Source organism: Lindgomyces ingoldianus, assembly GCF_010093535.1.
Source record: "Lindgomyces ingoldianus strain ATCC 200398 unplaced genomic scaffold BDR25scaffold_26, whole genome shotgun sequence".
Classification (NCBI taxonomy): domain Eukaryota; kingdom Fungi; phylum Ascomycota; class Dothideomycetes; order Pleosporales; family Lindgomycetaceae; genus Lindgomyces; species Lindgomyces ingoldianus.
Window position 1 is genome coordinate 644,691 of NW_022985187.1, and position 25,306 is coordinate 669,996.

Genomic DNA, 25,306 nt, shown 5'->3' on the forward strand with positions numbered 1-25,306 from the left:
TGAAGGATGGTCAGTTGAGGTTGAGCAAATGTGGGCGAACGCCAAAACTAAGCGAGGGCGAGGTCTTGGCACCTCAAACATTCCACAATTGACCTGGGTCACGACTTTCGAATTTAAAGATTAGATTTCATTTTAGGAATCACTCTGGGAACAATCTGGTACATCAAAGATTGAGGGTGCATGGTTTTCATTCAATGTTCGCTAGTGTAGCAACCTTTCGAAGGATTGCTTCAAAATGACTTCCCAATGGTTGCATTGAAAGCAGGCTCGACACCTCCCAAATTCTCCTTTCCATGCCATATGATTTCCATGAATGTAAACATGCATCTGTGCGCATTCGCTGGAGACAGGCACGTCGTGGTGACGCGCTTAGTCGAAGAGGCCAAAACCCATATCCTCGTCGGATTCCTCCTTCTCTTCTTCCTTCTCCTCCTCCTTGGCCTCCTCAGCAGGAGCGGCACCACCGGCGGCAGCACCGCCAGCAGCAGCACCGCCACCGCCGCCGGACGGGACGGAGGCGAGCTTCTCGTTACCCTGGGAGATCAACTATACCCGGATTAACCATGTTCGCAATCAGTTGGCTGCCACTATAAAAGCGCAACCCATGTCTGTGAATTTCATACCTCGTTGATGTCCTTACCCTTGAGCTCACCAAGAAGCTTTTCGAGACGGTCGTCGTCGGCCTCGATACCAACGGATTCCAGGACGCTCTAGAATTACATGAGTTTCCGGTTGAATAAGTATAGTCCAGAGAATCGCACCTTGATTTCAGAGGCAGACGGGGAGGTGTTTCCACCGAGACCCAAGAGGAGGTAGGCTGCGAGATGCTTCATGGTGAAAGTTGGACTGGTAGAAGGGGATTCGGGAAGAACAGGAGCACAATCGATTTAACCTGCGCAAATTTAGCGGCAAGTATTTACACGCAAGGACGATACATACCGTATGAACGGAGACTGAGGCTTCAAGTTCTCTTCGCTGGTTTATGAATGTGCGTGGGAAATGTTCGACTCAAAGCAGATATTCAACCACGGGCTGTGTGGGCGACACAACGCTAGCCCAATTGGAATTAGCGTCTCGGACCGGAATAACTCATCTTGGCAGGACGCTCGCAGACTTGGACGATCTCGCCTTGGCACGTGACGCCTCGCGACTAAAAGGCCGGCTGGCCTTCCCACTCAACTCTCCAGCACGCCCCCGACCACCATTCACCCCGCGGTTCCTCGGAGCCGCTGTATATAAGTCCTCTTTCCGCCGCTCTCCTGGAGGCTGTCTTCTATTATTCTCAACTCCTCGCTCTCCAACCAAGCATGTGCGACTTGCCTAACAACCGATACGACCGGTAATCCTGAGTCAATCCTTTTTCTGCCACCCAACATGAGCGTGAGTCAACCGCGTCTTGCAATGACTCGCCAGGACTAACATGAACCCTTAGTATCTCAACGCGATCCTCTCCTCGATCGATCCCTCTGTATCAGCTCCTGCGCCTGCGCAAGGCGCAAGACAAGCCCAGGCTCCGAATGTGCCGAAACCAGCTCAGCGCCCCGTGGCTAGTGTTATTGGAACATCCCAGGCACACCCTTTAAAGCGCAAGGCAGAGAGCCAAACAGACGGCTCCCAACCCAAAATACAACGAAAAGATGTTCCTCTTCAGGGCCACCGAACGAATGGCTCAGCCCGACCATCCCCCGCACCTGAGATGGCCAAATCGAAACCCTCCGCTCCTGCAGATCCAGCCCCATACCGTGGAACTGCAGCAACTGGTGCACTAGGTGCCACCAAATCATTAACAATCATTAACAGACCCAGCCCTGGAGCCAGTACTCCGGCTGCTACGTCAAAATCGACAATGGTTAAGAAACCAAGTCCTACCGCTAGTATCGCGGCTACCAGCTCTAAGCTGACACCTGCTGGGTCTAGGCCCACTGCTGGCGTTGCACCCACTCCCGGAGCCCCGCCTATGCAACCGAAGAAGGGATCGTACGCAGCCATGTTGGCCAAGGCGAAGGAGGTGCAAGTTGCCAAGCCAGCTCCCCCTCCTATCAAGCACGAGCCAATGAAGGTATTGACAAAGAAGGAGCGGATGGCGCTTCATGCCGAAGCGAAGGCAGGCGCGAAGGGCAAGAGGCCTGGTCTGAATAGTCCAGCAGGCACTGTAAGAGTTGCGGATGTCAAAGGCGAAGCCGGCAAGGAAAAACGCAAGCCCGCCGATCTAGGCTATCAGGGTACAGCACGGCCTATCAAGAAACCAGCTGAGATTAGCTATAAAGGAACGGCAAGACCAATTACTGCCGCCGGATCAGCTGGAAGAGCGGGAAACTCTAATGACCGCAGCCGCAGCAACTCTCTCGCTGCCAAATCCAAGCCAAAGCAAGATCGCGGAAAATATGGTGGTTATGCGAGTTGGTCAGACGACGATATCGAGGATGAGGAAGATTATGCATCGGATGGCTCCTCTGATATGGAAGGCGGTATTTGGGATGTGGAACAGGAGGAGCAACGTGCTCTCCTAGCTGCGAAGAAGGAAGATGCGGACGCCCTTCGAGAGGAAAACGAACTGAAGCGTCAGAAGGAGGAGCGGAAGAAGAAGTTGATGGCGATGAACAAGGCCGCGGCTGCGAAGCGGAAGTACTAGGTTGCTAGTTGGATGTTCGTCATTTCCATGGAGTTTTGGGTTCTAGGCTCACAGCATACACTGGATGGCTGGAGTTGGATTCCAATTCCTTTAATTGCATAGCTATGGAGCTTGGGGGTGCATGGAGGAGTTTTACACTTAGCGGAGAGCCTGCGAGGGTGGTTTTCACGGTTCGAATATCTCATAAGTCTATTCGCTAGATAAAGGTGCTGTATATTATCTTAGAGCAGATCCACTGAGTTTTAGTTCGACGTAATCGACACATCAGCATTTCGTAACTTGGTTGTTCAATCCTCAGAAATGACTACTCCTCCACCCGCGAAACTGAACCTGAAGAGACTTCACTACTTGATTGATAGGGTAGGACAAAGGATTAGCAATCTCATAATCGAAAATTAAGTCATTAAGTATCTTTATGGGTATCTTAGGGCATTATACCTCTCTCACTGTATCCTTCCGCTGCTCATAATCATCCTCCACTTCCTGGATCCCAGTAGCATACTGCCTCTTGCAGCCCTGCACCAATTCCACCATCTCCTCGACATCTTCCTTAAGAATCTTCAGATTCTGCTCTAGCGTCGATACTATAACGTCCAACTCAGTCTTCGACAACGATATCATAGTCCTCTCGTCCCGAGTTAACCTACTTCGCCCCTGGCTTTTTAAGCTCGATCCGCACCGACTCTCCCAACGGCGCAAATACTCAGCAAAGCCCTGCGCGCCACTCGGATCTGGTCCATGTCCAAAGACTTCAAACTTATATCCCTCCGGTACCGTGTCCTCCTCCAACCCCCCCGTCAAATTACTATCTCTCTTCCTCAATCCTCCAAACAATCTCGGCCAGAATCCCGTCCTCCGCTTCCTCCGCTTCCTCCTCAACTCACCCGTCCACCGCCAAAGCTCCCACTCCCTAACCCAACAGCCTCCTAGCACCTTGTTACTAAAATCAACGGCGATCTTCAAGTCCGTAATCTCGCGCTTCAAATCCTCAATGATAGCGTACTCTGCATCTATCGTCATCGTCTTTGACTCAAGCCATCTTGAGAGTTGCGGGAGGAGATGGTCTTCGAGTTGTTCATTGCGGTTACGGAGTCGGTCGACGATTTTGTGCAGTTTGCGGATTAGTTTGGCTTGTGTGGTTATTGTGTCCTCGTGCAGCTGTATTTGGGTTTGAGGGGAAACTGGGGTGTCGGGGTGGCTAGGGGGGAGGAGTGTGTATCCTACGCTCTCGTTACCGTTTGGGAAGCCACTGGGTCGAATAGAACTTCCAGAGCTACTTGACCTCCTAGAGAGGACGACGCCGTTGGGGAGTTCCTGGGTGGAAGGGCCTGCTTTGGATTCAGATTCTCGCCCATCTGAGTTTATACTTATAGCTGCGTGGCGGTCGTAGAATGGAGCCCCTACAATGGGGCGTGAAAAGTTAGGAACGAGGCCTATGTTGACGGCTAAGGCAAAGCTACCTTTGCTATGATCGTTGTTGACGAGATTGGTCTCGGCCATGCGCTGCCTGACGGCCTCCACTACATCCTTAGAAATACAAGTAGAACTAAGGATACGGTTCAAGGCAACATTCCATGTCAGTGTCACTGGAGATGGTGGTCGATATGACAATTGGCATGCTGGATGCATATCACAGGGCTCAATTGGTTCCGGAAGTATGAAAATTTCGTTGTCGGAATGAGATGTGAGGGTCTCCTTTTGGCTCTTTCCATTTTGCCTGGTGTCCGCTAATGGTTTCTGCTGCTCTATCTTAGGTGTGGGCGTGCGTAACTCGTCCCATAGCCGTTCACTAGGTACAAGGACAGTCTGGGAGCCTTGTGCAAGTAGATGGACTTGATCCACATGCTCTCTTAAAGTATCCGGTTTTAAGAGTGGAGCCCTTGGTTTAGGGGACGTATCAAATGTGAAATATTCTTCGAAATTCCAGTCACTCTGGTATAAAATTTTGACTGAGGGGTTCAAGGCTAAGGGGAGACTGCGGGTTCGCAAGTTAATGTTCTCTTGAAGATTCTCATTCTTCGATGAGATGTCATAACTCTTCTGCTTTCTCTTCTGCTTTGATTTGTCGTACGGGATCCTAGGTGCTTTGACTGTCTCTACCACTGTCACCTCAGCCTTATCCAGCCAATCAAATGGTCCTTCGGCAAGAATAGTCTTTAAACTTTGCACCTTCTCATGTCGAGACTCCGCCTCTTTTCTTCCCGCCACCATATTGTCCTCCATTTCACCTTCGTAACATGAATGCCATGAAAACCCCTCTTCATCGTTCTTGAAGTCCTCCGAACCCCCCAAACTCTCCGAATTATCCTCACTCATGACTCCGTTCCAGAACTCCCACTCTTGCTGCTCCCTGCTCTTCGTCGAACTCACCCCAGCTTTCCCTCTTGACATCTCCACCCCGTACCTTAAGTGTGATAATTTAGGTACGGCCTGGACAAGACCATCTTCATTAATCTCCTCCTGCTCCACAGGCTCCACAGGCTCCACGGGCTCCACCACCCTTTGCTTCCCCTTATCCAGTTCTATGGGCCTTACTTTGACGCTAAAGGGGCTATGCCGAACGTGTATATTGAACGAACGTCTCATGTGCTGAAGGAATGCCAGCATATCTCCAGACTCGTACTCATGGGAAATCTCATGGAAGCGCGACTTCCAGGCGCTGGGGTAAGTGCTCGTCATTATATATTACGGAATCTCATCATGTGTGCGAAATGATGATGCCTTGTCGTGAACCTGTTCGATAGGTCCAAGTAGTTCGTAATTCACGGTCAACAGTTTGTCGGTGAGCTGTCAACCGCACAAATCAACCCGCGCTGTCACACGTCAACTTCACAGGGCAAAGGGCACAGCAAGAATGAACAGGAAATTGAGATTTCGCGTAAATACAGGATCTCATCACCACCATCAACTCACGTCCACCGAAGAGAGATGCGGATCAACGGCTGACAAAAAAGGGAATTGGCGGAGGAGCAAGAGGTGAATCGGTTTTTGAGTGGTTTGGACCGCTTCTAGCTATTCGGAGAGAACTTTCCATATTCAGACAGCTGATGGCGAGAACGCATCTTCTATTATACATCTATTCTCAGAGACCAATCAGCACATTTTGACCCGTAAAAACCTTGGAAAGAGATTACCCACACCTAGAACCCTGCCTTTACACGAAGGCCTTGGTGAAGTTCACGGCAATATCCCTCAGCTTTCCTTCCAGCTCCTTACTAAGCGCACCTTCCCTCTCGATCTGGGCCAAGACATCAGACTCGTTGGATCGGAGATGGGCTAGGTAGTCAGACTCCCACTGGAGAATCTTGTTGACAGGAACATTGTCCAAAAGACCGTTAACACCAGCGAAAATCAGAGGAACCATCTCGTTAACAGCCATGGGCGAGTACTGCTTCTGCTTGAGGAGCTCTGTGAGACGCTCACCACGATTCAGGGTCTGCTTCGTAGCAGCATCCAAGTCAGAACCGAACTGGGCGAAAGCAGCAACTTCACGGTATTGGGCCAAGAAGAGCTTCAGGGAACCGGCGACTTGCTTCATTGCCTTGAGCTGGGCAGCGGAACCAACGCGGGACACGGAAAGACCGACGTTGATGGCAGGTCGGACACCCTTGTAGAAAAGTTCGGCTTCCAAGAAGATCTGGCCATCGGTGATGGAAATGACGTTGGTGGGAATGTACGCAGACACATCACCACCCTGGGTTTCAATAATGGGCAGGGCAGTCAAAGAGCCACCACCGTGTTTGTCGTTCATTTTGGCAGCACGCTCTAGGAGTCTGGAGTGGAGGTAGAAGACACTGGGATATCGTTAGAAAAAGCTGATAGCCAAGAGAAATTTTAGTGACTTACTCTCCGGGATAGGCCTCACGCCCAGGAGGACGACGGAGCAGGAGAGACATTTGACGGTAGGCGACAGCCTGCTTGGACAAGTCATCATAGATGATGACAGCGTGCTTGCCGTTGTCGCGGAACCATTCGCCCATAGAGCAACCAGTGAAGGGAGCAATGTACTGTAGGGGAGCGGCTTCGGAGGCAGTGGCAGCAACGATGATAGAGTACTTCATAGCGTCGTTCTCCTCGAGCGTCTTGACCAACTGAGCAACAGTGGATCGCTTCTGACCAACGGCAACGTAGACACAGTAAAGTTTCTTGGTCTCGTCGTTGCTGTTGTTCCATCGCTTCTGGTTGAGCATAGTGTCCAGGGCGACGGCAGTCTTTCCGGTCTGACGGTCTCCAATGATCAATTCACGCTGGCCACGTCCAATGGGAACCATAGCGTCGACAGACTTGAGACCAGTCTGCACAGGCTGGTTGACGGAACGACGGGGCAAAATGCCGGGGGCCTTGAGCTGGGCACGGCGCTTCTCGGTGGTCTTGATAGGGCCCTTTCCATCAATCGGGTTTCCGAGGGCGTCAACGACACGGCCGAGAAGAGCCTCACCGACTGGGACATCAACCTACAGCTTTGTTAGCCTGCAGGAAACGGAGCTGATTCCAATTGAACCTACAATCTCTCCCGTCCGCTTGACAGTCTCACCTTCCTTGACCAATCGATCGGAACCGAAAAGCACAACACCGACTTGGCCAGCTTCCAAGTTCATGCACATGCCCTTGACACCAGAAGCGAACCTATGATCCGATGAGATTGACTGGCTTTACGGCGGTTGGGACAGGTAACACATACTCGACTAGCTCTTCAGCCTGGACATTGCTCATACCGTGGACACGGGCAATACCGTCACTAGTGACCTATTGTTAGCTCCTAGATCCTCTTGCAAAAGATGCGACAGCTTGTTGTGGTAGCATACCCGACAGAGAGCACACGTCCAGTCTCGGCGAGGCCAGCCTCCTCCTGCACACCGCGGATTCTCTGCTCGAGGATGGAAGAGACCTCGGTAGGAGCGGCTTTGGCATCGGAGGCATAGCTTCGAACCTGCTTCGTCGTGGTGTTGAAGACGGCGGGTGTGGTTCGGGTCTGTCGCAGGAAAAATCGTCAGTGCTCGGTTCAGAGTGAGAGCTCCCTCTCAACCACCACAGCATCCTCTATCATCTTGGCGAAGCTCAGTGGCAGCGCCAATGGCATCAGAAACTGGTATCCGGAGTTGTAGATGATGCAGCGATGGCGGACAGGCGCAATTGAAGCTGGGTCCGATGGACTTACCGAAGCAATTCTGCCAGAGGCAGAGATTGCAGCGACCCGTCGGCTCGACTGGCGAATGGCTCTTGAGAACATTTCCGATGAGCTCAAGAGGCTGTTCGGACGTGTCTGCGATCAATTGAGATTGATGCAGAAGGACAGAGGGGAGATTGTGATGAAAAGCGGTTGAAAGCTCTGGGGGAGAGAAAGTTGCTCCTCCGCTGAAGCGGCCCGGGAACGAAGAGCCCTCGCCAAGATCGATGGTGCCAAGCCTGACTAAAAAGCCGCACCCGTAAACACACACCTCGGGTGCCTTCACAGCGACACTTGCCCATGGCAAGGCTATTTTCTTGTGCCTTGAGTAGCAAAAATAGATATGAACACTGCTGCTGAAGTACAAGGCATTTGCATGTGTGTATTTCGCTTTGTTCGTTCAAGCTCATAAGGACGTGATGTGTGTTGAGCAAGGCTGCCAGTCACTGAACTGTTGCCTATGATTGTCATTCATCCGGTATGATTCGATTGATCGATGGTGTATCTACGAAGAGAACGTGTGCTCCTCTGGAATTCTATTATATCGCCAGCCCTTCGTTGAGCCCACAACAACCTGCAATTCCCTCTGATATCAAACAACTTCACGTCTGTGGAGGTTTTCGTGGAGGTGTTGGCACTACTCCCTCAACAAGTTCATCCACAGCAGTTGCATCATTGCACACAGCCCATACTTCCACCCTTTGATGTGCATACTTAGCCCCTGCCAATATTATCGTCAGTGATTAGGGTTAATCCAACATGCCATGTTCTCTCCAAGCAACATGTTTAAGCGCGTTTAGAAAGTCTTCTTCGTCCCATTCACGGTGCCATTCTCTCCCTTGTTCTTGCTATCTTTGAATTTCTGGATCTCCTGTTCCACTGCCTTGTCAAGTCGACGCTTCAGATCCTGTCGATATCCCAAGGAGAATAGGATTTCGAACCATACGAAGAACGGCGCAAGAAAGAGGGCCTGCACGACGTTGTCGAGCAGCGCTGGTGCTCTGCCTTCAAACTTGCCATGGCCCACAAATTGTGCAATCCAGCACACTACGTTCACGCCCCCAGCCCAATAGTTTGCTGTCGCCCCATAGGTTGCAGTAAGATGGTTGGCGTATGCAGTGCCCCCAATGATGAACGGCGCAATCATTGTTCCGGCTACAGGCTCCATGAGGATATACAGAGTCGAATAGAGAACTGCTCCGATGGTGCCGATGTTTAGCGGGAGATTAGGGATGGAAAGCCACGAGGGTAGGGGGACAGCAGGCGTGTTCGTGAACTTCCGTCTCATTAGTAGAGTCAAGAAAATCATTTGAAAAACTTACAAGGAGAAGAAATGTCATGAGAATGGCTGGTACACAGGCGATGTGTATCCCGACATTCACCTTTCCGAGGACCCGACATTAGCAAACCGTCGTTCTTTCCTTCAACCGAGACTCACTTTGTTATGATGGTAAGCCCCATACTGTGACTGGTCAATATGGAAATATATCTCGTTCCTAAGAAAATACGCACGAAGAGCAATTGCTTCTCCAGATTGAGAGACATGGTGCCAAATGCGGTGCTGCTTGAATTTGAGGGGCAAAGATTAGGTCGGTCAGCAAGACAGAAGCATAGAAGGCATGCTTTTGAAAGAAGCTACAAAGATCCAAATTAACTCGCAGCAACAGAAGGCAGCAGGCAGAAGGTGTGGCACGGTGTTGCGGTAGTATCACGACATCGCGGCTTCCCATCCTCACCAAGGACTTTCACGTGCGCCGGGAAAACCAATTTCCGCTCCCGCCGCGCACGGTCCCTCCTTCGCGCTCAAGATCGCGCATTCACTCTTTCCAGACACTCATTCCAAAGGCTTCCAGCTTACTCCATCCAACCAAGTCTCCGGGCGCGTAGCCCAACCTGCTAAACGGCAATCAGCAGTTGAGAAAGCGCGCATGGACTGCAGGATTAGATTTTGACATTTGCGTTGTAGGCGCCTCTTGTTGGTTAGCATTGGGGTCTGCGTGCTGGTTGCATTCACCTCCAAAGCCGCGGAGCGTGAAGGTGAATGACAGCTGTAGAAATTTTAAAAGAAAGTACTTCAACGCTTCACCTCTCATCGTCTTCCGCATCCTCGCATTTAGCTTCCCGTTACCGTCGTCCTCCGTCTCGCCGGACCCAACTTCACATCTATTCGGACTCCACCAACATCATGTTCTTCCTCAAGGAACTTGAAAAGACTATTCAATTGCACCCTTCCTACTTTGGGCCTCTCATTCGGTCACATATTCATCGCGAGCTGCTGACTAAAGAGGAGGGCTCGAGCACTGGCAAATTCACCATCGTCTGCATTCTGGACTCTTTCGAAATTTCCGATGGCCAGGTCATTCCTGGCTCCGGATATGCCGAATATATCGTGCACTATAAGGCTATAGTATGGAGGCCATACAAGGGAGAGGTGGTATGTAGGGGGCGGAGTGTCTAAAAGGGTTTATCGCCGCTGACACGCTACTAGATGGACGGAGTGGTCACTTCCGTCATTCGCTCGGGGTTCTTTGTCGACTGTGGCTCACTGCAGGCCTTCGTGGGCCGGAGTGTAAGTCAGATTTACTGAAGTACATGACTTCAAACACTAATCCTCTCCAGATGATACCGTCCGACATCAAATTTGATCAAACCGCGACGCCTGCGCAGTGGACTGACAACGGCGAGCAAGTTATTGAGAAGGGAACCAACATCCGTATCAAGATCAAGGGTCTACGGTCCGAGGTGGACAAGATGTATGCCATCGGGACCATGAAAGAGGCATGCTACCCTTTCCACCCTCTATTATCTTCTAGCTAACCTCTGCCTTCACAGGACTATCTCGGGTAAGCATATTCCAAGACCTATGTTTGACTTGGTACTGACCGTTGTCTTCACAGCCCCCTCCAGACGTAGGTGTTACGCAACTTCACTTGGCGATGGTGAAGAACATTTGTCGCAGGAAGATGCGAAAATCCGTGAAGGAGGATATCCATGCGAAATTGCTCGTTTGTGCAGAATGTTGGTGGCGTGCGCCTACATTCATCGGGAACGATTGCAGAAAATTCATTTCGATGGATCAGACAAGGCCCATGGGCTGTGATAGATAATCCCATGCAGTTCCTTCTCCCGCATCGAGCGGAAATGTAGCAAATGCGGCGGTTGAAACTTTGGGTTCAACAAATAGCGACTTGGCACTTGGCTTCTTTGTCCCGAAACTGGTGTTGAATAGACAGCCCTTTTCCTATATAACACGAACCATAAAAGGCCAGCATGCACATGATTGGTGGCTGACTCAGTTGTGATTGGATACGCCTTGACCCGAACCTCTAACTTCTGTGCCTCCGTATTTACGGCGCCTCCGGACAGAGATTCAACCCCACCCACCTCAGACTGGAATCTGAGCGGAACCGTGTCGCGCGGCGGGTTGTATGCCTCTACCGTGCCGTACAATGACCGAATATTCCTCGCTCACAGAATAACATACGCCATTATGCCCCGGGAGCGTGCGGTGAACGAGGAGGAGACCGAGCCTCTGACCAAGGACCAGGCCTCAGGGCGCAATTCAGAAGATGATTCGCACGGGTCGGTATCTTCAGCGTCGACAACATCTTTGATTCTGGAGCACATCAATGATGGAGCGACGAACGGCGCATCGCGGTCTGGATTGGGAGAGAAATACCGGGACGACGATAGCGGTGAGCGTGGCCGTAGACAACAAACATTTGACCTAGAGGAGGGCCGCTACCAAAGCACAACTCCGGTCGACAAGAAGGCGCGCCGATTATTGTGGATTATCGGAACAATATGCGTCGTTGGGTGGGGACTTGCGCTGGCTTCATTCGTCATTGGAGGCAGCTACAAGCATGCCTCTACCCGCCCACATGACCCTCTCGCGACCGCCTCAAGAGGCTCAGGGAAGAAGGTCACGTTGGAAAGCGTGCTTGGCGGCCAATGGATTCCACAAACACAAAGCGTATCATGGATCGCAGGGCCCAATGGTCAAGACGGCCTTCTGCTCGAAAGGGGATCAGCCGAAGACCAATACCTTGCTGTGGAAGACATAAGGAACAAAGGGAATCTCGCCGCCTCCGACAGCAAGACTATCTTAATGAAGAAGCGGAACTTCTTTGTCGGAAGCAAATTCATCTATCCATCCAATGTCTGGCCAAGCAAAGACTTCAAGAAAGTGCTTGTTAGTTCCGATGAGCAAAAGAACTGGAGGCACTCTTCCACAGCACTTTACTGGATCTTCGATGTCGAGACTCAAACAGGCCAGCCTTTGGACCCCGAAAACCCAGATAGTGTCATCCAGCTCGCCTCCTGGTCGCCGCAATCAGACGCCGTCGTATTCACTCGAAATAACAACATGTTCCTTCGAAAGCTGGACTCGGATAAAGTGATCCCAATCACTCATGATGGTGGTGTGGAGCTGTTCTACGGCGTTCCAGATTGGGTTTATGAGGAGGAAGTGTTTAGCGGCAACAGCGCGACTTGGTGGTCAGAGGATGGCGAGTACATTGCATTCCTGAGGACGGACGAGTCCGCCGTGCCGACCTATCCCGTGCAGTACTTCTTGTCGCGGCCGAGTGGAGCAAAACCGAAGCCTGGAGAGGCTGCTTATCCCGAGGTTCGCAACATCAAGTATCCCAAGGCTGGTGCGCCCAACCCCATTGTATCGCTTCAGTTCTATGATGTTCTGAAAGGGGAGGTGTTCTCCGTCAAGATTGAGAATGACTTCCCTGATGACGACCGTCTCATCACCGAAATAGTTTGGGCTGGGAGAAGCAAGCAAGTCATCGTGCGCGAGACAAATAGGGAGAGTGATATTCTCAAGCTTGTCATCATAAACGTCGAACGACGGACTGGGAAAACAGTGAGGACTGACGATGTGAATGCCCTAGATGGTGGGTGGTTTGAAGTCTCCCAAAGAACAACTTTTGTTCCCTCCGATCCAGCTAAAGGCCGCAATCATGACGGCTATATTGACACCATCATCCACAAAGGATACGACCATATTGGATATTTCACTCCGTTGGATAACCCAGAGCCAGTATTACTCACACAAGGCGAGTGGGAGGTCGTAGAAGCGCCATCTGTTGTAGATCTTGAGAATAATCTCGTCTACTTCATTTCCACTCAGAAGGATTCTGTAGAGCGGCATGCTTATGTTGTCAAGCTAGATGGCAGCGGTTTGAACCCAATCACAGACACTGCCAAGCCAGGCTACTACGATGCACACTTTTCGACTGGTGGTAGCTATGCTCTGATAACCTACAGTGGCCCGGGGATCCCATGGCAAAAGATTATCAGCACACCTTCCAGCAAACAGACATATACCAGAATCATTGAGGAGAACAAGTCTCTTGAACAATTAGCCCGACAGCACGAGATGCCCATTCTATCTTACAGCACTGTCGACGTAGACGGGTTTAAGCTCAATGTTCTTGAGCGCCGACCGCCGCATTTCAACGAGAAACGCAAATATCCCGTTCTTTTCTATCAATACAGTGGACCTGGCTCGCAGACTGTTGATAAGAAGTTCCACGTTGACTTCCAATCTTACGTTGCTTCAAGTCTTGGGTACATTGTGGTTACTGTGGACGGCCGCGGCACCGGCTTCTTGGGTAGAAAACTGCGTTGCATTACTCGAGGCAATATTGGTTACTACGAGGGGCATGACCAGATTGCGGTGGCGAAGATGTGGGCCAAGAAGAAGTATGTTGACCAGGATAGAATAGCAATCTGGGGTTGGAGTTATGGGGGCTTTACAACTCTTAAGACTCTTGAGATGGATGGTGGTGAGACATTCAAGTACGGCATGGCCGTTGCCCCTGTCACTGATTGGAGGTTCTATGGTAAGTTTCCTTGGTTTGGGTGGCTCCGTATCTTTCTCACGCATCTAGACTCTATTTACACCGAACGTTATATGCACACTCCCCAAAACAACCCTGGAGGCTACGAAAACTCCAGCATCAACGATGTCAAGCATCTTTCGCAGAACACACGTTTTCTACTCATGCACGGTGTCGCAGACGACAACGTCCACATGCAAAACTCCTTGACTTTACTGGACAAACTCGATCTAGCCGGCATTGAAAATTACGACGTGCACTTCTTCCCAGATTCTGATCATAGCATATACTTCCACAATGCAAATAAGATTGTTTATGACAGTAAGTTCCCGAGTGCGAGAAAGATCAAGGGCCGGCTGCTAACTGTATCTGTAGAATTAAGCTCTTGGCTTATAAATGCATTCAACGGCGAGTGGCTCCGAATTGAACATGCGATTCCCAAAACCCAAGTCGAGGGCCGCTCTCGTCACAGGTGAAACATTTTGTTCCGTTTCAATTCTGCGCGGCGTTTAGGACTGTGTGCATAAGTCCATCTGACACGGTGAGAGACTGCACAGGCGTTCGACCGGATTCAAGTTTTAGTATTGAGGCGATGATCAGATGTATATATATGGGTTTTGTGTAGGAAATACCATTGTACACTGTTTGCAGTTTATACCTACCACAGGAGAACGCATGCCAACATCCGTAGCCCGCAGTGGCATGAACTTGTGGCACTGTGGCGTCCCCGCAATTGATGACTGCTCATGACCTCACTGTAATTCGCGAAGCTCTGAAATCATGTTACTCTTCGATTGCGAAAGGGCATGACAAACGACAACACTTCCATTATTAAATCCTCTCAATATTGTCATTCTTTTACCTTTTATTCACCCCGGGAGATTCTAAGCCCTCAAAATGGCCAATGCAACAAGGAAAGAGCTCCTGGGGAAGGTATACAAGATGATACCACCGATGCTTGAAAGCTTCCACAAAGGTAGTATCCCCTAATATTTCCGCTTGAGATGGATGTTAACATAGTTTCTCAGGTCAATTGGGCCGAGTAGCCGTCATCGGCGGCAGCGAAGACTACACAGGTGCACCCTACTTCTCCGCAATGGCGTCTGCGAAGCTCGGTTGCGACATGGTATTTACACATTCTCCCTTCCTGCCTCTCTATTTCAACATCTGCTTCGCTAACACGAGGACTAAAAAATTGCTTACATGCCTCCAGTCCCACGTAATATGCGAACCGGGCGCCGGGGCTGTAATAAAAACCTACTCTCCCAATCTTATGGTACATCCCTACATGCGGCAATCCAAAAACCTCTCATCCACCGAATCCCTCGACACTGTGTCCTCCGAAGTCATTGGCATGCTCTCGCGCCTCCATGTTATCGTCATCGGCCCGGGCCTAGGGCGCGACAAACTCATGCAGGACACGTGCGCGCGGGTAATCCAGGAAGCACGGAAACGAGGCATACCGTTTGTGCTGGATGCGGATGGATTATACCTGGCGCAGACGAGACCAGAGTTGGTGGAAGGATGCACAGAATGTATATTGACCCCGAATGTGGTGGAGTTTGGGAGGTTGGCGAAGGCGAAGGGTGTTAATATTGACGAGGGGAAGCCGGAGGAGTTATGTTCGAAGCTTGCGAGTGCCTTTGGTGGTGTGACAATTGTCCAAAAGGGTGCGAAGGATTACATTTCCAACGGGAAGTTTACGCTAGTTTCGGACGGCGAGGGCGGGTTGAAGAGATCTGGAGGACAAGGCGATACGCTAACGGGCAGCCTGGCAACGTTGTTAGCATATCGGAAGGCATACCATGATAAGACATGGGAGCATGAGGGCGACCTAGAGCCTGCGGAGACGTTGGCATTGGCCGCGTTTGGAGGGTCTGCAATTACGAGGGAATGCTCACGATTGGCGTTCAAAGAGAAAGGAAGGAGTTTACAGGCCAGTGACTTGACGGAGCATGTGCATCAATCATTCCTAAACATTCTTGGTGAGAAGGAGAGTAAGCTATAGGGAGTTTTGGAGGAATGCAATGGCCTTGCATGTACAATATACGGAAAGCACCGACACGGGTTCATGAGGGTTCATGAAGAAGGCGTGTGGCTTTGAGCACTTTCACAAGTTTACTTACAATATACCGTCTCTTCCAATAGTGGTAGTACGGTTTATATTCTGGAATTAGACAGTTGCCACGCCTCATTGATATGAATGATTACCACCCCTTGCTCGTTCGGTAAGAAGGCGCGACATGACGTCTTCTCGCCACCACGCATTCGCCAGATCTAATTGAGGACATTGTAAAATGAGGAGGAAGAAAGCGCTGCCTAGATGGTGTTGCGGGGCAATTGGTATGATAGCCTGACCCCGCCTACGTCATAATGCGGAAGCCCTCAAACTCCATGCATGATAGCGAAATTGCCATTGAACCCACGGTCCCATCTCTTCACAAACTGCATTCTCGAATCTTCAAATATCTTTAGCTCTACTAAACTCCTCAATCTCAGCCTCCAACATCAGACCAATCCAGAATGTCCGTCCCAGAACCCAACGCTATATCCCAACCCACCCAATCCCAAACCTACACAGCCCCTGGCAACCCGGCCTCCAAAAGCCCCCCCGAGAGTATACAAACAGCTCTCAACTCCCTTGACGGCTCTCGAAAGGTCGATCAGCGTGTCCCGACGAAACAAGCTTCAGATGACCAGGCCACAGCGTCATCCCTTGGCCGCGGTATCCATGGCGCACCACCCGGCGAAGAGCGCAAAGGTCTGACGGAGGAAGATGTTGGGCGGCATAATGAGCTGGATGCAGAACAGATGGGGGCGCCGGGGGAGGGGAGAGTGGCAGATGCGGTCGCGGGACGAGGTACCAAGGGCGTCGGGGGTGAGCAGGAGGATTTGGCGGCAGATCTGGATAGGTAGGTTTCGGACCTGGGAGTTGTGAGGGGTTATGCTAATTCTTTGGGTTTGTAGGAAAAAGGCTGAGCAGCAGGAGGCTAGAGACGCGATTAAGGCACAGAGGGCTCATGGGAAGGATGTTGGGGGTGCCATGGGTCAACAAGGTGGGGCGGCGAACCCAGTGGATAAAGATGGGTATCCGAATACTGGAGTTTGAGGTTGCTGGCGTTTGAATGACAAGGGGTGACATTTGTTGTACAAAGGTGATGTGGAGAGGCATAAAAAGGGTGCAGGCATTGGGGATGCTAAGCGGACTTGTGTATTTGATCTACTTCCTTGGTCAGACAATACCATCACAAATTGTAATATTGAGAAGAAAGAAGATAGAAATTGGGGGTTTCCGCTGCTGTGCCAAAGGTCTGAAATGTGCTGCCTCCCACGAACGCACCCTTTGCCGTGTTTGTGGATCGACCGCCAGATACCCAAGCAACGCTCAAAGTTGATCGAAGCTACCCTACCCGTGGAAATGCAAGCAAAGCATAAACCATTTTGAAACACCATACGCCGCCTTTTCTGGACTGGATACCCTGCACACCAACGCCGTCGCTATGCTTTTCCATTCCATATTAGCTCGAAGGGACTACTAAGACTCCATGACCATATCCCCGAATTCCTCCCTTGACTCCACAATGTCGTGAAGTGAGTCATGATTCTTAGGTGCTGATTCCGCCATCTTAGCAGCCTTCTCTCGAGTCCTCCGACACCAATCTTGAATCGAATCAACGGGTCCTCCCTCGATTCTGACGTGCTTGGCCTCCGATGCGCTGCCTAGCGCTGTTCCTTGGAATCGGGATTCTACACCAGTTTTGCTATGCTTCTTCATGAGAGCTGCGTGCTATCTCAGTCCTCTTTTCCTTCAAGCAAAGTAAATGAGAACTCACTGTTCAGATAATCTTCCATCTCCATCGCATCTAGTGCTTCGGTCTCGGTCATGTTCTGCGGTTTCGCTGTCCCCGCTATTCGGTGGATCTCCATGTTGTGATCACCTTTGGCCCACTCAATGAATTCGTTCACGTCGGCCGTGTCTTCGGCGTCCCTCCTCCTTTCTTCCTTGGCACGTGCACCGGTTTCCTCCTCATAGTCATCTAGCGGCTTCCTTAGCTTGTCTTTCCAGAGTTCCTCGGCCGCAGTTAGGGACGGGACGAGAATACCGCAGTCCTGCATGGCCATGCGCACATCGGTGATGTCAGGGGTGAGGTCGTTGTGGTTGGAATATGCATTGTGAGCGGTGCGCGATGCGACCAGGAGAAGGTAGCGCGAGGTAAGGTCGACTAAGGTGTCTATCACAGAGGGTTTGGCGCTGTGGAAGCCAGAGGCGCGCAGGATGTGAAGGACTGCAGGTCGGAGGAGGGTGCGGAAGAGGTCGCTTGCGGACATGCTTGCAATGGGAGTGGTGGGCGAGCGTGCAGAGGTCCTGTTGTTGAAGTATTGTTATCTGGGAAGGAAGCAGCGCATTCTGGGGAAGGTAGAGTCAGGTCAGCAGGAAACAGAAGCCGAGTGAAGGCAAGTGGGCAGCTCAACAACAGAAGCTTTGATCCTGGTTCATTCACCACGCTTGCCAAGGCCGCGAATCTCCCGCCCCATCTCATTGATCTTTTTTGATCGCGACTCCGGCCTGGTCTCTGGTTCAGACAACCAGCCTCCCCAAATCCCCAAATATCACAACCCCCCTTCAAGCCTAGGAAGGGCCGCCGCCCAAGGACCCTGTCCTTTAGCACCGTCTCCACTCACCAGCCTTCACCATCGACAACCATCCCCCGACTCCGCTGCCGACATCACATCCCCCGTTCACCATGTTGAAACTCAAGATCAGGAACCCAAATACCGCGCCCGCGGAGCCACCAGCTGCTGAACCCTCGGCTGATGCGTTGGCTCAATCACCCCCACCGCCTACCCCCAGCACGGCCGGGGGAACAAAGCTCAAGCTGAAGGTGAACAAACCTTCTGCTACCGCCCCAGAAGGTGATCCCGCCGAACCGCCAAAGCAAAAGCGCAAATACAACCGCAAGCCCAAAGTCGGCGACGACGGGAATCCAATCCCCACCCCCCCCAAAGCTGCCCCGAAACCGAAGAAACGTGCCCGAGAGGAGAGCGGCGAGGATGGCTCTCCTGCGACCAAGCGCAGGTCTAAGCCCACGGCGAAGAGGCTGGCTCTCACCCGTGAGGATGAAGAAGAGGATGACATGCATGCCACAGTGGCAGCCGCCCCGCCTGCCTCGCGTCCACAACCTGTGCGACAGCCCTCCATGAAGCTCTCATTTAAACCTACTCATGCCAAAGCTGCCCCGCAACTGCAAAGGACTGGCACTACATTGATCAAAATCAAGGGTCATCACGGTAAGCCTCCCGTAAGGCCACCAGGCGTTGGCTATGATAGCGAGGCCGAGGATGCAGAGGAAGACCCCGCCATCGAATCCCAATTCATATTGCGAATGCGGCCCGGAGCAGACTGTGACGCCCTTCGGAAAGCAATTGAAGATAAAACAATAGGAAAGACTATCTCTCAGGGTGGCCCTGGAATCAGCTTCCGATTCTTCGATCGGGAGGGTCGGCGCGCCATGATCCATATTAAAGGACGAGTGTATGCGGCCTGCATGGTGGATCTACCCTGTGTCGTCGAATCCATGAAAAGCTGGAACAAGAAAGACTGGGTCAAGACGGCCGATATCTGCCAAATGCTGTACGTCCTCGGCCAAGTTAAAGACGAGGAGGAAGCAAAGAAATTCTCTCTCCCTCGCGAAGTCGAGCCATCATCCCACCAGTACGCCCACGGCCTGACACCCCCGATGCACTGGGTTCGTAAGCGGCGCTTCCGGCCACGAGTGTCCTATCGCCGCATCGAAGAGGTCGAAGCCACGGTAGACGCCCTCCTCGACGACGACGCCAAAGCGTCTGCAGATGGCGGCAAATGCGAGTACCAGGTCCTGGATGCCGACAAGCTGAACTCAGACGAAGACACCTCCAGCGACGAATCGGAAGAAGATGAAGAAGTGGTCGAGGCGCAATACATGGAAGGCGAGACACCTGCTGCTATAGACCCGGAAGCCGAAGAAGTCGATGCCAACGACCTGGAGAAGATGATGGCCGCAGAGTTCGAGGAAGACGATCTCTTTGGCGGCGGTATCGTGGATACGCCAGCAACTTCCCACGACGTAGCATTGCATGCTCTCGGCGAGACGGCCATCCCGACAACCGAGAGCCCTGGTTCTAATCCTGAGACGGAATCCGCAGACGACGACGACGACGATGACGACGATGCAGAATCAGATGAAGAAGTCGTCGACGAGGTCGCTCTTGCGGCGCAACGTGACCAGGACCAGACCAGGGAGGAGATTAAGGAGTTGGAGAAGGAGATTGCGGCTGCTTGGGAGCAGCATAACAGGACCGGAAATATCCCCTTCCAAAAGAAGATCAAGCAGAAGATTGAGCGGTTGACTCAAGATTTGAATGTCAAGAAGTCGACGCTTGGAGACGAAGTAGATTGAGCGCTTCACGCAGTAGGTGAGGGATAGGAAGTCTCGTAGAATTCACAGAGGCGTTTTATTCTGCATTTTTGAAGCTTAGGCTTGCTCAGGGTGTCCTCCAGGATATCAGACACCAGCATAGGGTAGCGTGTAAAAGAACGCTAGATTGTCACTTTACACTGCAGGTCTACTAGTGGAATGAGAAGAGACACCATCTGGATTAAGTCTGGATATATACTGTTTATTGATACTCGCCGCACATGACAGCGAAGACAAGGACCCATCTATCGCTCCCAATGCTGAATTCAAGTGCAAAGCGCCTAGCCTAAAGCGCCCCAGAAATCCCAGAACAGAGGAGAGCGAACTTGTGTGCAATGAGGAAAACAACAAAACGCCGCCAGGGTATGAATGAAAGAATTGAATGACAGCCCCTAAATCCAAGATTATGCTCGCTAGCTATTGCTTTACCCCTGAATAACAAGAATCCAGTCTTAAAACACCAAGCCCAACAAAGTCTAACATCATCATGGTTGATCGTGTTCGTCAGTCGTAGAGCGTGTGTGAATTAAAGGGCCTTCAAACCCGAATTCCACTGCCTCCACTCCACCGAAGCCTTCTCAAGCTCATCCCTGCTCTTCCTAGCCCTGTAGTAGCTTCTTTACTACACCTGCCGGCTTCACCACCCACGGTACCTAATTGGCCCATAGCTTCTGCGTGGCCCGCCTCCTTACCAACAACGTACCCAGCGGAGAAACTCAACGCACTCACAAGGACTACAACGCCAGCGCTGACTACCCACGTGAATAGCGTAGGGCTGATTTCGTCGACCATTGGACCCGTCCTTCGTGCTTTCTTGATCGCACGACGGTCCTTGCTATTGCCATGGACGTTGGCGCCGGTGGGCATGCCAGCTTTCCGCTTGGATTTGTCTGAAGGGCTTGAACTGGTGGTGCGGGGAGAGGAAGCAGGAGAAGATGTGAGCGGGTTGCTGCTTGTTTCTTCGCCTTCTTCGCCCAGTGCAACGGACTCGGGAACTAAACGGAGTGTCGTTGGGTCTACACGAGCCGAAGGATTTGCTGTGCTTGTACGGGATTGGCCTGGCTTGGGCAGGCCACGAACAGCGGCAGCAGCAGACAGGAGTGTTGACAAACTAGCTCGTAGAGCCTCGTCATGGTCGGCATGATATGTGGGGGCCACGGCGTTGAAAGGAGAATGCTGTGGGTAGGAGTGACGCTGGGACGAAGCTCGAACCGCAGGCCTTCGAGAAGGGCAACTTTGTCCTTCCTGCACTCTTATACCCTCAGCTGTTGGTGGGTGTGAGAAGGCGTTAGGTCTCGGCTCGAAAGGGCGACCCGAAGACCTGGGGTAGTTGACCGCAGTTGCATTCTCGTCATCGTCGTTTTCGTCATCTCCCTCCCGCTCCGACATAGTCTCGGAAGAAGCGACCGAGTACGCGTTTCGGGAGGGGCGACGCAATTCCTGCTGAAGAGGAGATGGACCGAGGCCCTCATTCGAAGACGTCATGACCCGATCTGACTCGCTCTCACTCTCCTCGTACTCTTCCTGACTGCTGCCTCCGCCTGCGCTGCCCGCACGGTATCCATGTCTGGCGGTTCGGAAGTGACTGGAGCTTCGTGAGCGTCGCCGTCGGCGATGAAGGTTTGAATCATGCTGGACTCGGAGTCCAGTTGTAATGATTTCATCGGCGACCGAGGAGAGCGAGGATGAAGATGGCCTTGATCCGATTTCTACCCAGGATTCTGGTGGGTGCCAGTGGTCAGTAGGGGAAGATATTGGTGTACGTGGAGGGGTTCGAAGGGAGCCAAAGGACTCGGTGCAGCCCCGCGCAAAAGACGTACCCTCTGAGGCTCCACCCTGCCTAGGTCGAGGGCCTTGGTTGTGGTTTTGGTTCTGCATCGCGCTTCCCTTGAGAGGGGGGTTACACGTCACAGTGGGGATATGCGCTCAGCTGGAGGTTGCTCTTCTGATTTGGGTTCTTTTGTTTCCCGACTTGGAAAGCCAGCTTCAAGATGCAGGTCCAGCGCTCAAGTAAGCCGGTGGGATCGCCAAAGCAAACAGCGAGGGCGCAACGAAGATGGTGTTTTCTAGTTCGCACCCTCAACGTCGCGCCCGCCAGCGTCGTCGTTGGAGATAACGTTCAAGCCCAGTTGCTGACGCGGGCAGCAGAGGCTGGCTGGACCGTCTTGCGCACGGCCTCTAGATTGGCGCGCGATGACGTCTCAGCCGGGAACCGTTCCGAATAATGAGGGCTAAGCGCGGATGAGGGCTTGAGAATGACAGAGAAGGAGGGTGCAAAAGATAGGTGTTGGGGAGGGGGGAGGGGGGAGGGGAGGAGTGACGAGCAGGATTCAATAAGAATGAAGTCAGACCGGGGCCTGCGTGATGGTGTTCCTGGAACGGCATTCGTGGGCAACAAGTCTTGCAGGGTTGTCACGCACGCAAATGGGCGGTGGAAGCCAACCTCGTGGACAAATCAACTGTCTGCGCCCACCTTCCTCATTCGTGGCTTAGCATTCACTTCTCGCTCACCTGCTCAGATACCAGGCATACATCTATCTTCTTGTCCCTGTCCTCTCCCCTTGACACTCTCGACACAAGTCTTAGTTACTTCTCTTCGCGGCCGGTTTTGCGTTAATATCGACGTTTGATTGGGACCTGCACAGGCAACGGCAATTTTGTCCCCGCACAGTATCCACAACTCTGGGAGCACCGTCTCAAATCCTATCGTGTCCATCACGCCATCAAATGTGCTCTCGACTCTTAGTGGACCAAACCTAACGTATATGTATGAACAGTTGTAAACCTTGGTCTCAGCACTGATGCATCTTATCACGCATCACCAAAGGTGGAACATGGCAAGCGGTATTCGGAGAAGTTTGCAGGCGATGCACGTTCTCTTTAGCCTCAGTGAGACGTATAAGTAACCAACTCCGCTCTGCCCACAGTCCTAAATTCAGGGTGAATATGCGGGAGATATCCCACGAATGTCTTGAAACGATGCGTAACAAGCACAGCATTGAACTAGCACATGAACCATGCTGAAGCCTTTCCCGCGAGTCTGTCCTCACTAATGTACGCTTTCGAATTTCCGCTGTCCTCCTCTCTTAGTCTATTGCCGTCCGTTCCTGGGCCGAGGCATACTGGAAGTCAGACTTTATTTGACTTCATCTCATTTCGTTCTTCCTCCCTCTGTTCGCACTGACTGGGTTGCCTCAGGCTAGGTTTTTGACGTCAATCGGAAGGACTGGTGCATGAGCCATGCAGTCTACTTTTAAGTCTACTCGCACCTTCATTTCCACCGGCACCACCTTGCTCCCATTTGTTGGAGATGGTGGCACTGAATGCATTGAGGTAGACTCGATTCGGCACTGTTTCGACGGAGCTTTTCGTTGTTGGGGGTGGACTCTGTGGAGTGGATTAATCCAGAGGCTGGAGAAGTAAACCGGACTTTTGAGGGTCTGTGTCGTTCCTTCTGGCTAATTCCCTCGTCATCTGAGACTGTGGACATTGGGAAGCCAGAACCTTCAACTCGACGAGATCGTGTCACTTCTTTGAAGACCCCCTTGTCCTTGTACATTGTCTCCCTAATTTTGGCAGGACGTGGGAGGGAGGATGGCCGACCTTGTGGTTTAGGATGTGGCATCCCCGCTGCTACCACCCGAGCCTTCTGGATGGCTGGGTGGTGTTTGCAGAGCTCCTCAGTCTTGCCCGCTGCTTCAATGGAAACACCCCACGTCCACTGGAACAAGACCTCCAGATAGTGGCGAAGACCTCCAAATGTGGTACATTTCCCCTTTTCCGCGAAAAGAAGATAGTGTGCAAACCTGCACTTGTCTGCCGTTGACGTAGGGGGAATATCTGAGAGTGGGCGTCCGGCTAACTAAAGTATATGTCAACTGAAGTCTCACAGAACAAAAGAATCCTGCAGGCGTACCAGTCTATCCTGCAACGTATGCGCGTATCGGTAGAGTATGCTCAAGGCTATGCTCCGCTGGCCATAAGGTACTAATTTCACTGCCCTTTGCCCGCATAATGTCTCCCCAATTTTGACCTTCGCATCTCGGAGGAGTTGGTCCTGCCCTAAAGCCAGGGCTCTAGGCAATACACTCTTTTGTATGACGAGTATCCCTTGCTCTAACTTTTTGAAGCGGCGTTCATGGATCCCCTTCTGTTCTTCTCGTCTCATTACGATGCTGTCAATGGTGTCCTCGATAAAGTATCGTTTTGCTTCGAGCTTCTGCATAAGAGCAGGAAACGTGTCCAGTTGCTCGAATCCCTCTTTGTGCATGAAGACTGCCCAAACAGACAGCTCTTCATCGCACAGCCGTTTATGTTGTTGTGATTTCCATAACTGGTGCTCAGAAGCTAAGTGCAGCTCAGACAGGCGACGGTCAAGGCCCGAGTCTAGCAGCTCCATTCTGAAGGATGGCGCATCTAAGTCTATCGATAGTTTTAGTATGTCAGCTGTCACATAAGGGCTAAGTGAATATTACAACTTCCCTACAATGATTTAGGTGAATGAGCCATTTCACGTCACTGTCGAGAGCACAGGGGCGGGGATGAGACGACGTGGCTGTTCCGGGGCGCGCATCCGAACCGTGGAAAGTTGAAGTCGTCGGGGTGTTCATTGTCCATTAGACTAAAATGTACCCAAAGCTAGGTGCTAACCAAGTAACAACCACCCTTCTGAAGCGGTCGACACAACGTGTTCTATGGAGAGACGTAGAACAAGACAGAAAAAAATTAATTTAGAATTAACGCCACGACAGATTCAACGCCAATGATGTGGATGAAACCCCACGTTATTCTTCTATGTGGGGAGGACAAAAGCACCTTCGAACAAGGGAGGGTGGAGAAAGAAGCACCAGGGAATTTGGCGCTTCTCGACATACGTAACTAATCATCGTAAAGCAGACGGCCGATAACGACAGAATGAGAAACCAGAAGAGAAGTAAAATCCTCAGACTCAACGAGGCCAAGAGAAATTCAAGATTCCGCCATTGCTAGGCTAGTACGTGAGTTTCCATGGTAGCTTCGAAATTTACTAAATATGTTACAAGAAGGCCGGAAGAGGAGATGCAGATTAGAAAAGAAGCTCGTAAACCCTGCGCATCATGGGATATTCTAGAGAAGACAGTCCGATCAACGTGGCGGCCAAATGAAATCCGAAAGTATAAAAGTAGTCGTCGTCGTCTCGAAGTGCGCTCATGCCAAGGAG

At 51.6% G+C, this 25,306-nt stretch overlaps 15 protein-coding genes across 15 annotated transcripts; 7 read left to right on the top strand and 8 right to left on the bottom strand.

The window, feature by feature from the left end:
- Positions 1-170: 170 nt before the first annotated feature.
- Positions 171-1,001, bottom strand: BDR25DRAFT_305160 (ribosomal protein 60S). Its single transcript, XM_033690355.1, has 4 exons — positions 940-1,001; positions 762-892; positions 624-710; positions 171-546 (listed from the first exon to the last, which is right to left on the bottom strand). The coding sequence occupies exons 2-4, from the start codon at positions 831-833 to the stop codon at positions 370-372; spliced, it is 336 nt and encodes a 111-aa protein (XP_033544999.1). The 5' UTR covers positions 834-892; positions 940-1,001; the 3' UTR covers positions 171-369.
- A 195-nt stretch (positions 1,002-1,196) lies between these two features.
- BDR25DRAFT_344454 (uncharacterized protein) lies at positions 1,197-2,893 on the top strand. The gene is made up of 2 exons (XM_033693942.1): positions 1,197-1,380; positions 1,433-2,893. Exons 1-2 carry the CDS (start codon positions 1,375-1,377, stop codon positions 2,630-2,632), a joined length of 1,206 nt encoding a protein of 401 aa, XP_033545000.1. The 5' UTR covers positions 1,197-1,374; the 3' UTR covers positions 2,633-2,893.
- Positions 2,894-3,064: 171 nt separating this feature from the next.
- BDR25DRAFT_373803 (uncharacterized protein) lies at positions 3,065-4,261 on the bottom strand (the record flags this gene model as incomplete). Its single annotated transcript, XM_033697298.1, has 2 exons — positions 3,065-3,278; positions 3,465-4,261. The coding sequence occupies 2 exons, from the start codon at positions 4,259-4,261 to the stop codon at positions 3,065-3,067; spliced, it is 1,011 nt and encodes a 336-aa protein (XP_033545001.1).
- Positions 4,262-5,571: 1,310 nt separating this feature from the next.
- Positions 5,572-7,980, bottom strand: BDR25DRAFT_265824 (ATP synthase-like protein subunit alpha). The gene is made up of 6 exons (XM_033686941.1): positions 7,791-7,980; positions 7,438-7,604; positions 7,314-7,370; positions 7,138-7,258; positions 6,479-7,086; positions 5,572-6,426 (listed from the first exon to the last, which is right to left on the bottom strand). The coding sequence occupies exons 1-6, from the start codon at positions 7,860-7,862 to the stop codon at positions 5,787-5,789; spliced, it is 1,665 nt and encodes a 554-aa protein (XP_033545002.1). The 5' UTR covers positions 7,863-7,980; the 3' UTR covers positions 5,572-5,786.
- A 285-nt stretch (positions 7,981-8,265) lies between these two features.
- BDR25DRAFT_344456 (DUF962-domain-containing protein) lies at positions 8,266-9,502 on the bottom strand. Its single transcript, XM_033693943.1, has 4 exons — positions 9,312-9,502; positions 9,238-9,261; positions 9,122-9,181; positions 8,266-9,075 (listed from the first exon to the last, which is right to left on the bottom strand). Exons 1-4 carry the CDS (start codon positions 9,342-9,344, stop codon positions 8,596-8,598), a joined length of 597 nt encoding a protein of 198 aa, XP_033545003.1. The 5' UTR covers positions 9,345-9,502; the 3' UTR covers positions 8,266-8,595.
- Positions 9,503-9,984: 482 nt separating this feature from the next.
- BDR25DRAFT_326934 (DNA-directed RNA polymerase II 19 kDa polypeptide) lies at positions 9,985-10,616 on the top strand (the record flags this gene model as incomplete). Its single annotated transcript, XM_033692308.1, has 3 exons — positions 9,985-10,233; positions 10,288-10,368; positions 10,419-10,616. 3 exons carry the CDS (start codon positions 9,985-9,987, stop codon positions 10,614-10,616), a joined length of 528 nt encoding a protein of 175 aa, XP_033545004.1.
- A 542-nt stretch (positions 10,617-11,158) lies between these two features.
- BDR25DRAFT_265832 (putative dipeptidyl-aminopeptidase B) lies at positions 11,159-14,273 on the top strand. Its single transcript, XM_033686942.1, has 3 exons — positions 11,159-13,654; positions 13,703-13,972; positions 14,027-14,273. Exons 1-3 carry the CDS (start codon positions 11,290-11,292, stop codon positions 14,125-14,127), a joined length of 2,736 nt encoding a protein of 911 aa, XP_033545005.1. The 5' UTR covers positions 11,159-11,289; the 3' UTR covers positions 14,128-14,273.
- Positions 14,274-14,456: 183 nt separating this feature from the next.
- On the top strand, positions 14,457-15,771 carry BDR25DRAFT_305166 (H-hydrate dehydratase). Its single transcript, XM_033690356.1, has 3 exons — positions 14,457-14,627; positions 14,680-14,777; positions 14,865-15,771. Exons 1-3 carry the CDS (start codon positions 14,549-14,551, stop codon positions 15,657-15,659), a joined length of 972 nt encoding a protein of 323 aa, XP_033545006.1. The 5' UTR covers positions 14,457-14,548; the 3' UTR covers positions 15,660-15,771.
- Positions 15,772-16,072: 301 nt separating this feature from the next.
- BDR25DRAFT_265836 (uncharacterized protein) lies at positions 16,073-16,916 on the top strand. Its single transcript, XM_033686943.1, has 2 exons — positions 16,073-16,563; positions 16,619-16,916. Exons 1-2 carry the CDS (start codon positions 16,175-16,177, stop codon positions 16,758-16,760), a joined length of 531 nt encoding a protein of 176 aa, XP_033545007.1. The 5' UTR covers positions 16,073-16,174; the 3' UTR covers positions 16,761-16,916.
- Positions 16,672-17,116, top strand: BDR25DRAFT_58283 (uncharacterized protein). The gene has a single exon (XM_033698780.1). It carries the CDS (start codon positions 16,777-16,779, stop codon positions 17,044-17,046), a length of 270 nt encoding a protein of 89 aa, XP_033545008.1. The 5' UTR covers positions 16,672-16,776; the 3' UTR covers positions 17,047-17,116.
- BDR25DRAFT_265839 (uncharacterized protein) lies at positions 16,898-18,094 on the bottom strand. The gene is made up of 2 exons (XM_033686944.1): positions 17,485-18,094; positions 16,898-17,431 (listed from the first exon to the last, which is right to left on the bottom strand). Exons 1-2 carry the CDS (start codon positions 17,978-17,980, stop codon positions 17,187-17,189), a joined length of 741 nt encoding a protein of 246 aa, XP_033545009.1. The 5' UTR covers positions 17,981-18,094; the 3' UTR covers positions 16,898-17,186.
- Positions 18,095-19,052: 958 nt separating this feature from the next.
- On the top strand, positions 19,053-20,228 carry BDR25DRAFT_305169 (uncharacterized protein). Its single transcript, XM_033690357.1, has one exon. It carries the CDS (start codon positions 19,228-19,230, stop codon positions 20,086-20,088), a length of 861 nt encoding a protein of 286 aa, XP_033545010.1. The 5' UTR covers positions 19,053-19,227; the 3' UTR covers positions 20,089-20,228.
- Positions 20,229-20,282: 54 nt separating this feature from the next.
- BDR25DRAFT_305170 (uncharacterized protein) lies at positions 20,283-22,404 on the bottom strand. The gene is made up of 2 exons (XM_033690358.1): positions 21,927-22,404; positions 20,283-21,827 (listed from the first exon to the last, which is right to left on the bottom strand). The coding sequence occupies exons 1-2, from the start codon at positions 21,982-21,984 to the stop codon at positions 20,644-20,646; spliced, it is 1,242 nt and encodes a 413-aa protein (XP_033545011.1). The 5' UTR covers positions 21,985-22,404; the 3' UTR covers positions 20,283-20,643.
- A 973-nt stretch (positions 22,405-23,377) lies between these two features.
- BDR25DRAFT_344464 (uncharacterized protein) lies at positions 23,378-24,376 on the bottom strand (the record flags this gene model as incomplete). Its single annotated transcript, XM_033693944.1, has 2 exons — positions 23,378-23,968; positions 24,023-24,376. 2 exons carry the CDS (start codon positions 24,374-24,376, stop codon positions 23,378-23,380), a joined length of 945 nt encoding a protein of 314 aa, XP_033545012.1.
- Positions 24,377-24,744: 368 nt separating this feature from the next.
- On the bottom strand, positions 24,745-25,297 carry BDR25DRAFT_357916 (uncharacterized protein; the record flags this gene model as incomplete). The annotated part of the gene is made up of 5 exons (XM_033695866.1): positions 24,745-24,798; positions 24,853-24,895; positions 24,922-25,091; positions 25,146-25,212; positions 25,236-25,297. The coding sequence occupies 5 exons, from the start codon at positions 25,295-25,297 to the stop codon at positions 24,745-24,747; spliced, it is 396 nt and encodes a 131-aa protein (XP_033545013.1).
- Positions 25,298-25,306: the final 9 nt, after the last annotated feature.

Bases quoted from the DNA above. Each gene is read 5' to 3' on its own strand.
- BDR25DRAFT_265836 (XM_033686943.1), top strand. From the start codon at position 16,175: ATGTCCGTCCCAGAACCCAACGCTATATCCCAACCCACCCAATCCCAA. The intron at 16,564-16,618 runs GTAGGTTTCGGA...TTGGGTTTGTAG, and splicing joins TTGGCGGCAGATCTGGATAG to GAAAAAGGCTGAGCAGCAGG.
- BDR25DRAFT_305160 (XM_033690355.1), bottom strand. From the start codon at position 833: ATGAAGCATCTCGCAGCCTACCTCCTCTTGGGTCTCGGTGGAAACACC. The intron at 711-761 runs GTGCGATTCTCT...ATGTAATTCTAG, and splicing joins CGTCTGCCTCTGAAATCAAG to AGCGTCCTGGAATCCGTTGG. The intron at 547-623 runs GTATGAAATTCA...ATCCGGGTATAG, and splicing joins AGGGTAAGGACATCAACGAG to TTGATCTCCCAGGGTAACGA.
- BDR25DRAFT_265832 (XM_033686942.1), top strand. From the start codon at position 11,290: ATGCCCCGGGAGCGTGCGGTGAACGAGGAGGAGACCGAGCCTCTGACC. The intron at 13,655-13,702 runs GTAAGTTTCCTT...TCACGCATCTAG, and splicing joins CACTGATTGGAGGTTCTATG to ACTCTATTTACACCGAACGT. The intron at 13,973-14,026 runs GTAAGTTCCCGA...CTGTATCTGTAG, and splicing joins AAATAAGATTGTTTATGACA to AATTAAGCTCTTGGCTTATA.
- BDR25DRAFT_344456 (XM_033693943.1), bottom strand. From the start codon at position 9,344: ATGTCTCTCAATCTGGAGAAGCAATTGCTCTTC. The intron at 9,262-9,311 runs GTGCGTATTTTC...GACCAGTCACAG, and splicing joins TGGAGAAGCAATTGCTCTTC to TATGGGGCTTACCATCATAA. The intron at 9,076-9,121 runs GTAAGTTTTTCA...ATGAGACGGAAG, and splicing joins TCATGACATTTCTTCTCCTT to TTCACGAACACGCCTGCTGT.
- BDR25DRAFT_265824 (XM_033686941.1), bottom strand. From the start codon at position 7,862: ATGTTCTCAAGAGCCATTCGCCAGTCGAGCCGACGGGTCGCTGCAATC. The intron at 7,605-7,790 runs GTAAGTCCATCG...TTCCTGCGACAG, and splicing joins CCTCTGGCAGAATTGCTTCG to ACCCGAACCACACCCGCCGT. The intron at 6,427-6,478 runs GTAAGTCACTAA...ACGATATCCCAG, and splicing joins CGTGAGGCCTATCCCGGAGA to TGTCTTCTACCTCCACTCCA.
- BDR25DRAFT_58283 (XM_033698780.1), top strand. From the start codon at position 16,777: ATGACAAGGGGTGACATTTGTTGTACAAAGGTGATGTGGAGAGGCATA.
- BDR25DRAFT_305170 (XM_033690358.1), bottom strand. From the start codon at position 21,984: ATGCAGAACCAAAACCACAACCAAGGCCCTCGACCTAGGCAGGGTGGA. The intron at 21,828-21,926 runs GTACGTCTTTTG...GGCACCCACCAG, and splicing joins GCAGGGTGGAGCCTCAGAGG to AATCCTGGGTAGAAATCGGA.
- BDR25DRAFT_305166 (XM_033690356.1), top strand. From the start codon at position 14,549: ATGGCCAATGCAACAAGGAAAGAGCTCCTGGGGAAGGTATACAAGATG. The intron at 14,628-14,679 runs GTAGTATCCCCT...ATAGTTTCTCAG, and splicing joins GCTTGAAAGCTTCCACAAAG to GTCAATTGGGCCGAGTAGCC. The intron at 14,778-14,864 runs GTATTTACACAT...ACATGCCTCCAG, and splicing joins CGAAGCTCGGTTGCGACATG to TCCCACGTAATATGCGAACC.
- BDR25DRAFT_265839 (XM_033686944.1), bottom strand. From the start codon at position 17,980: ATGTCCGCAAGCGACCTCTTCCGCACCCTCCTCCGACCTGCAGTCCTT. The intron at 17,432-17,484 runs GTGAGTTCTCAT...GATAGCACGCAG, and splicing joins GATGGAAGATTATCTGAACA to CTCTCATGAAGAAGCATAGC.
- BDR25DRAFT_305169 (XM_033690357.1), top strand. From the start codon at position 19,228: ATGAAAAGCTGGAACAAGAAAGACTGGGTCAAGACGGCCGATATCTGC.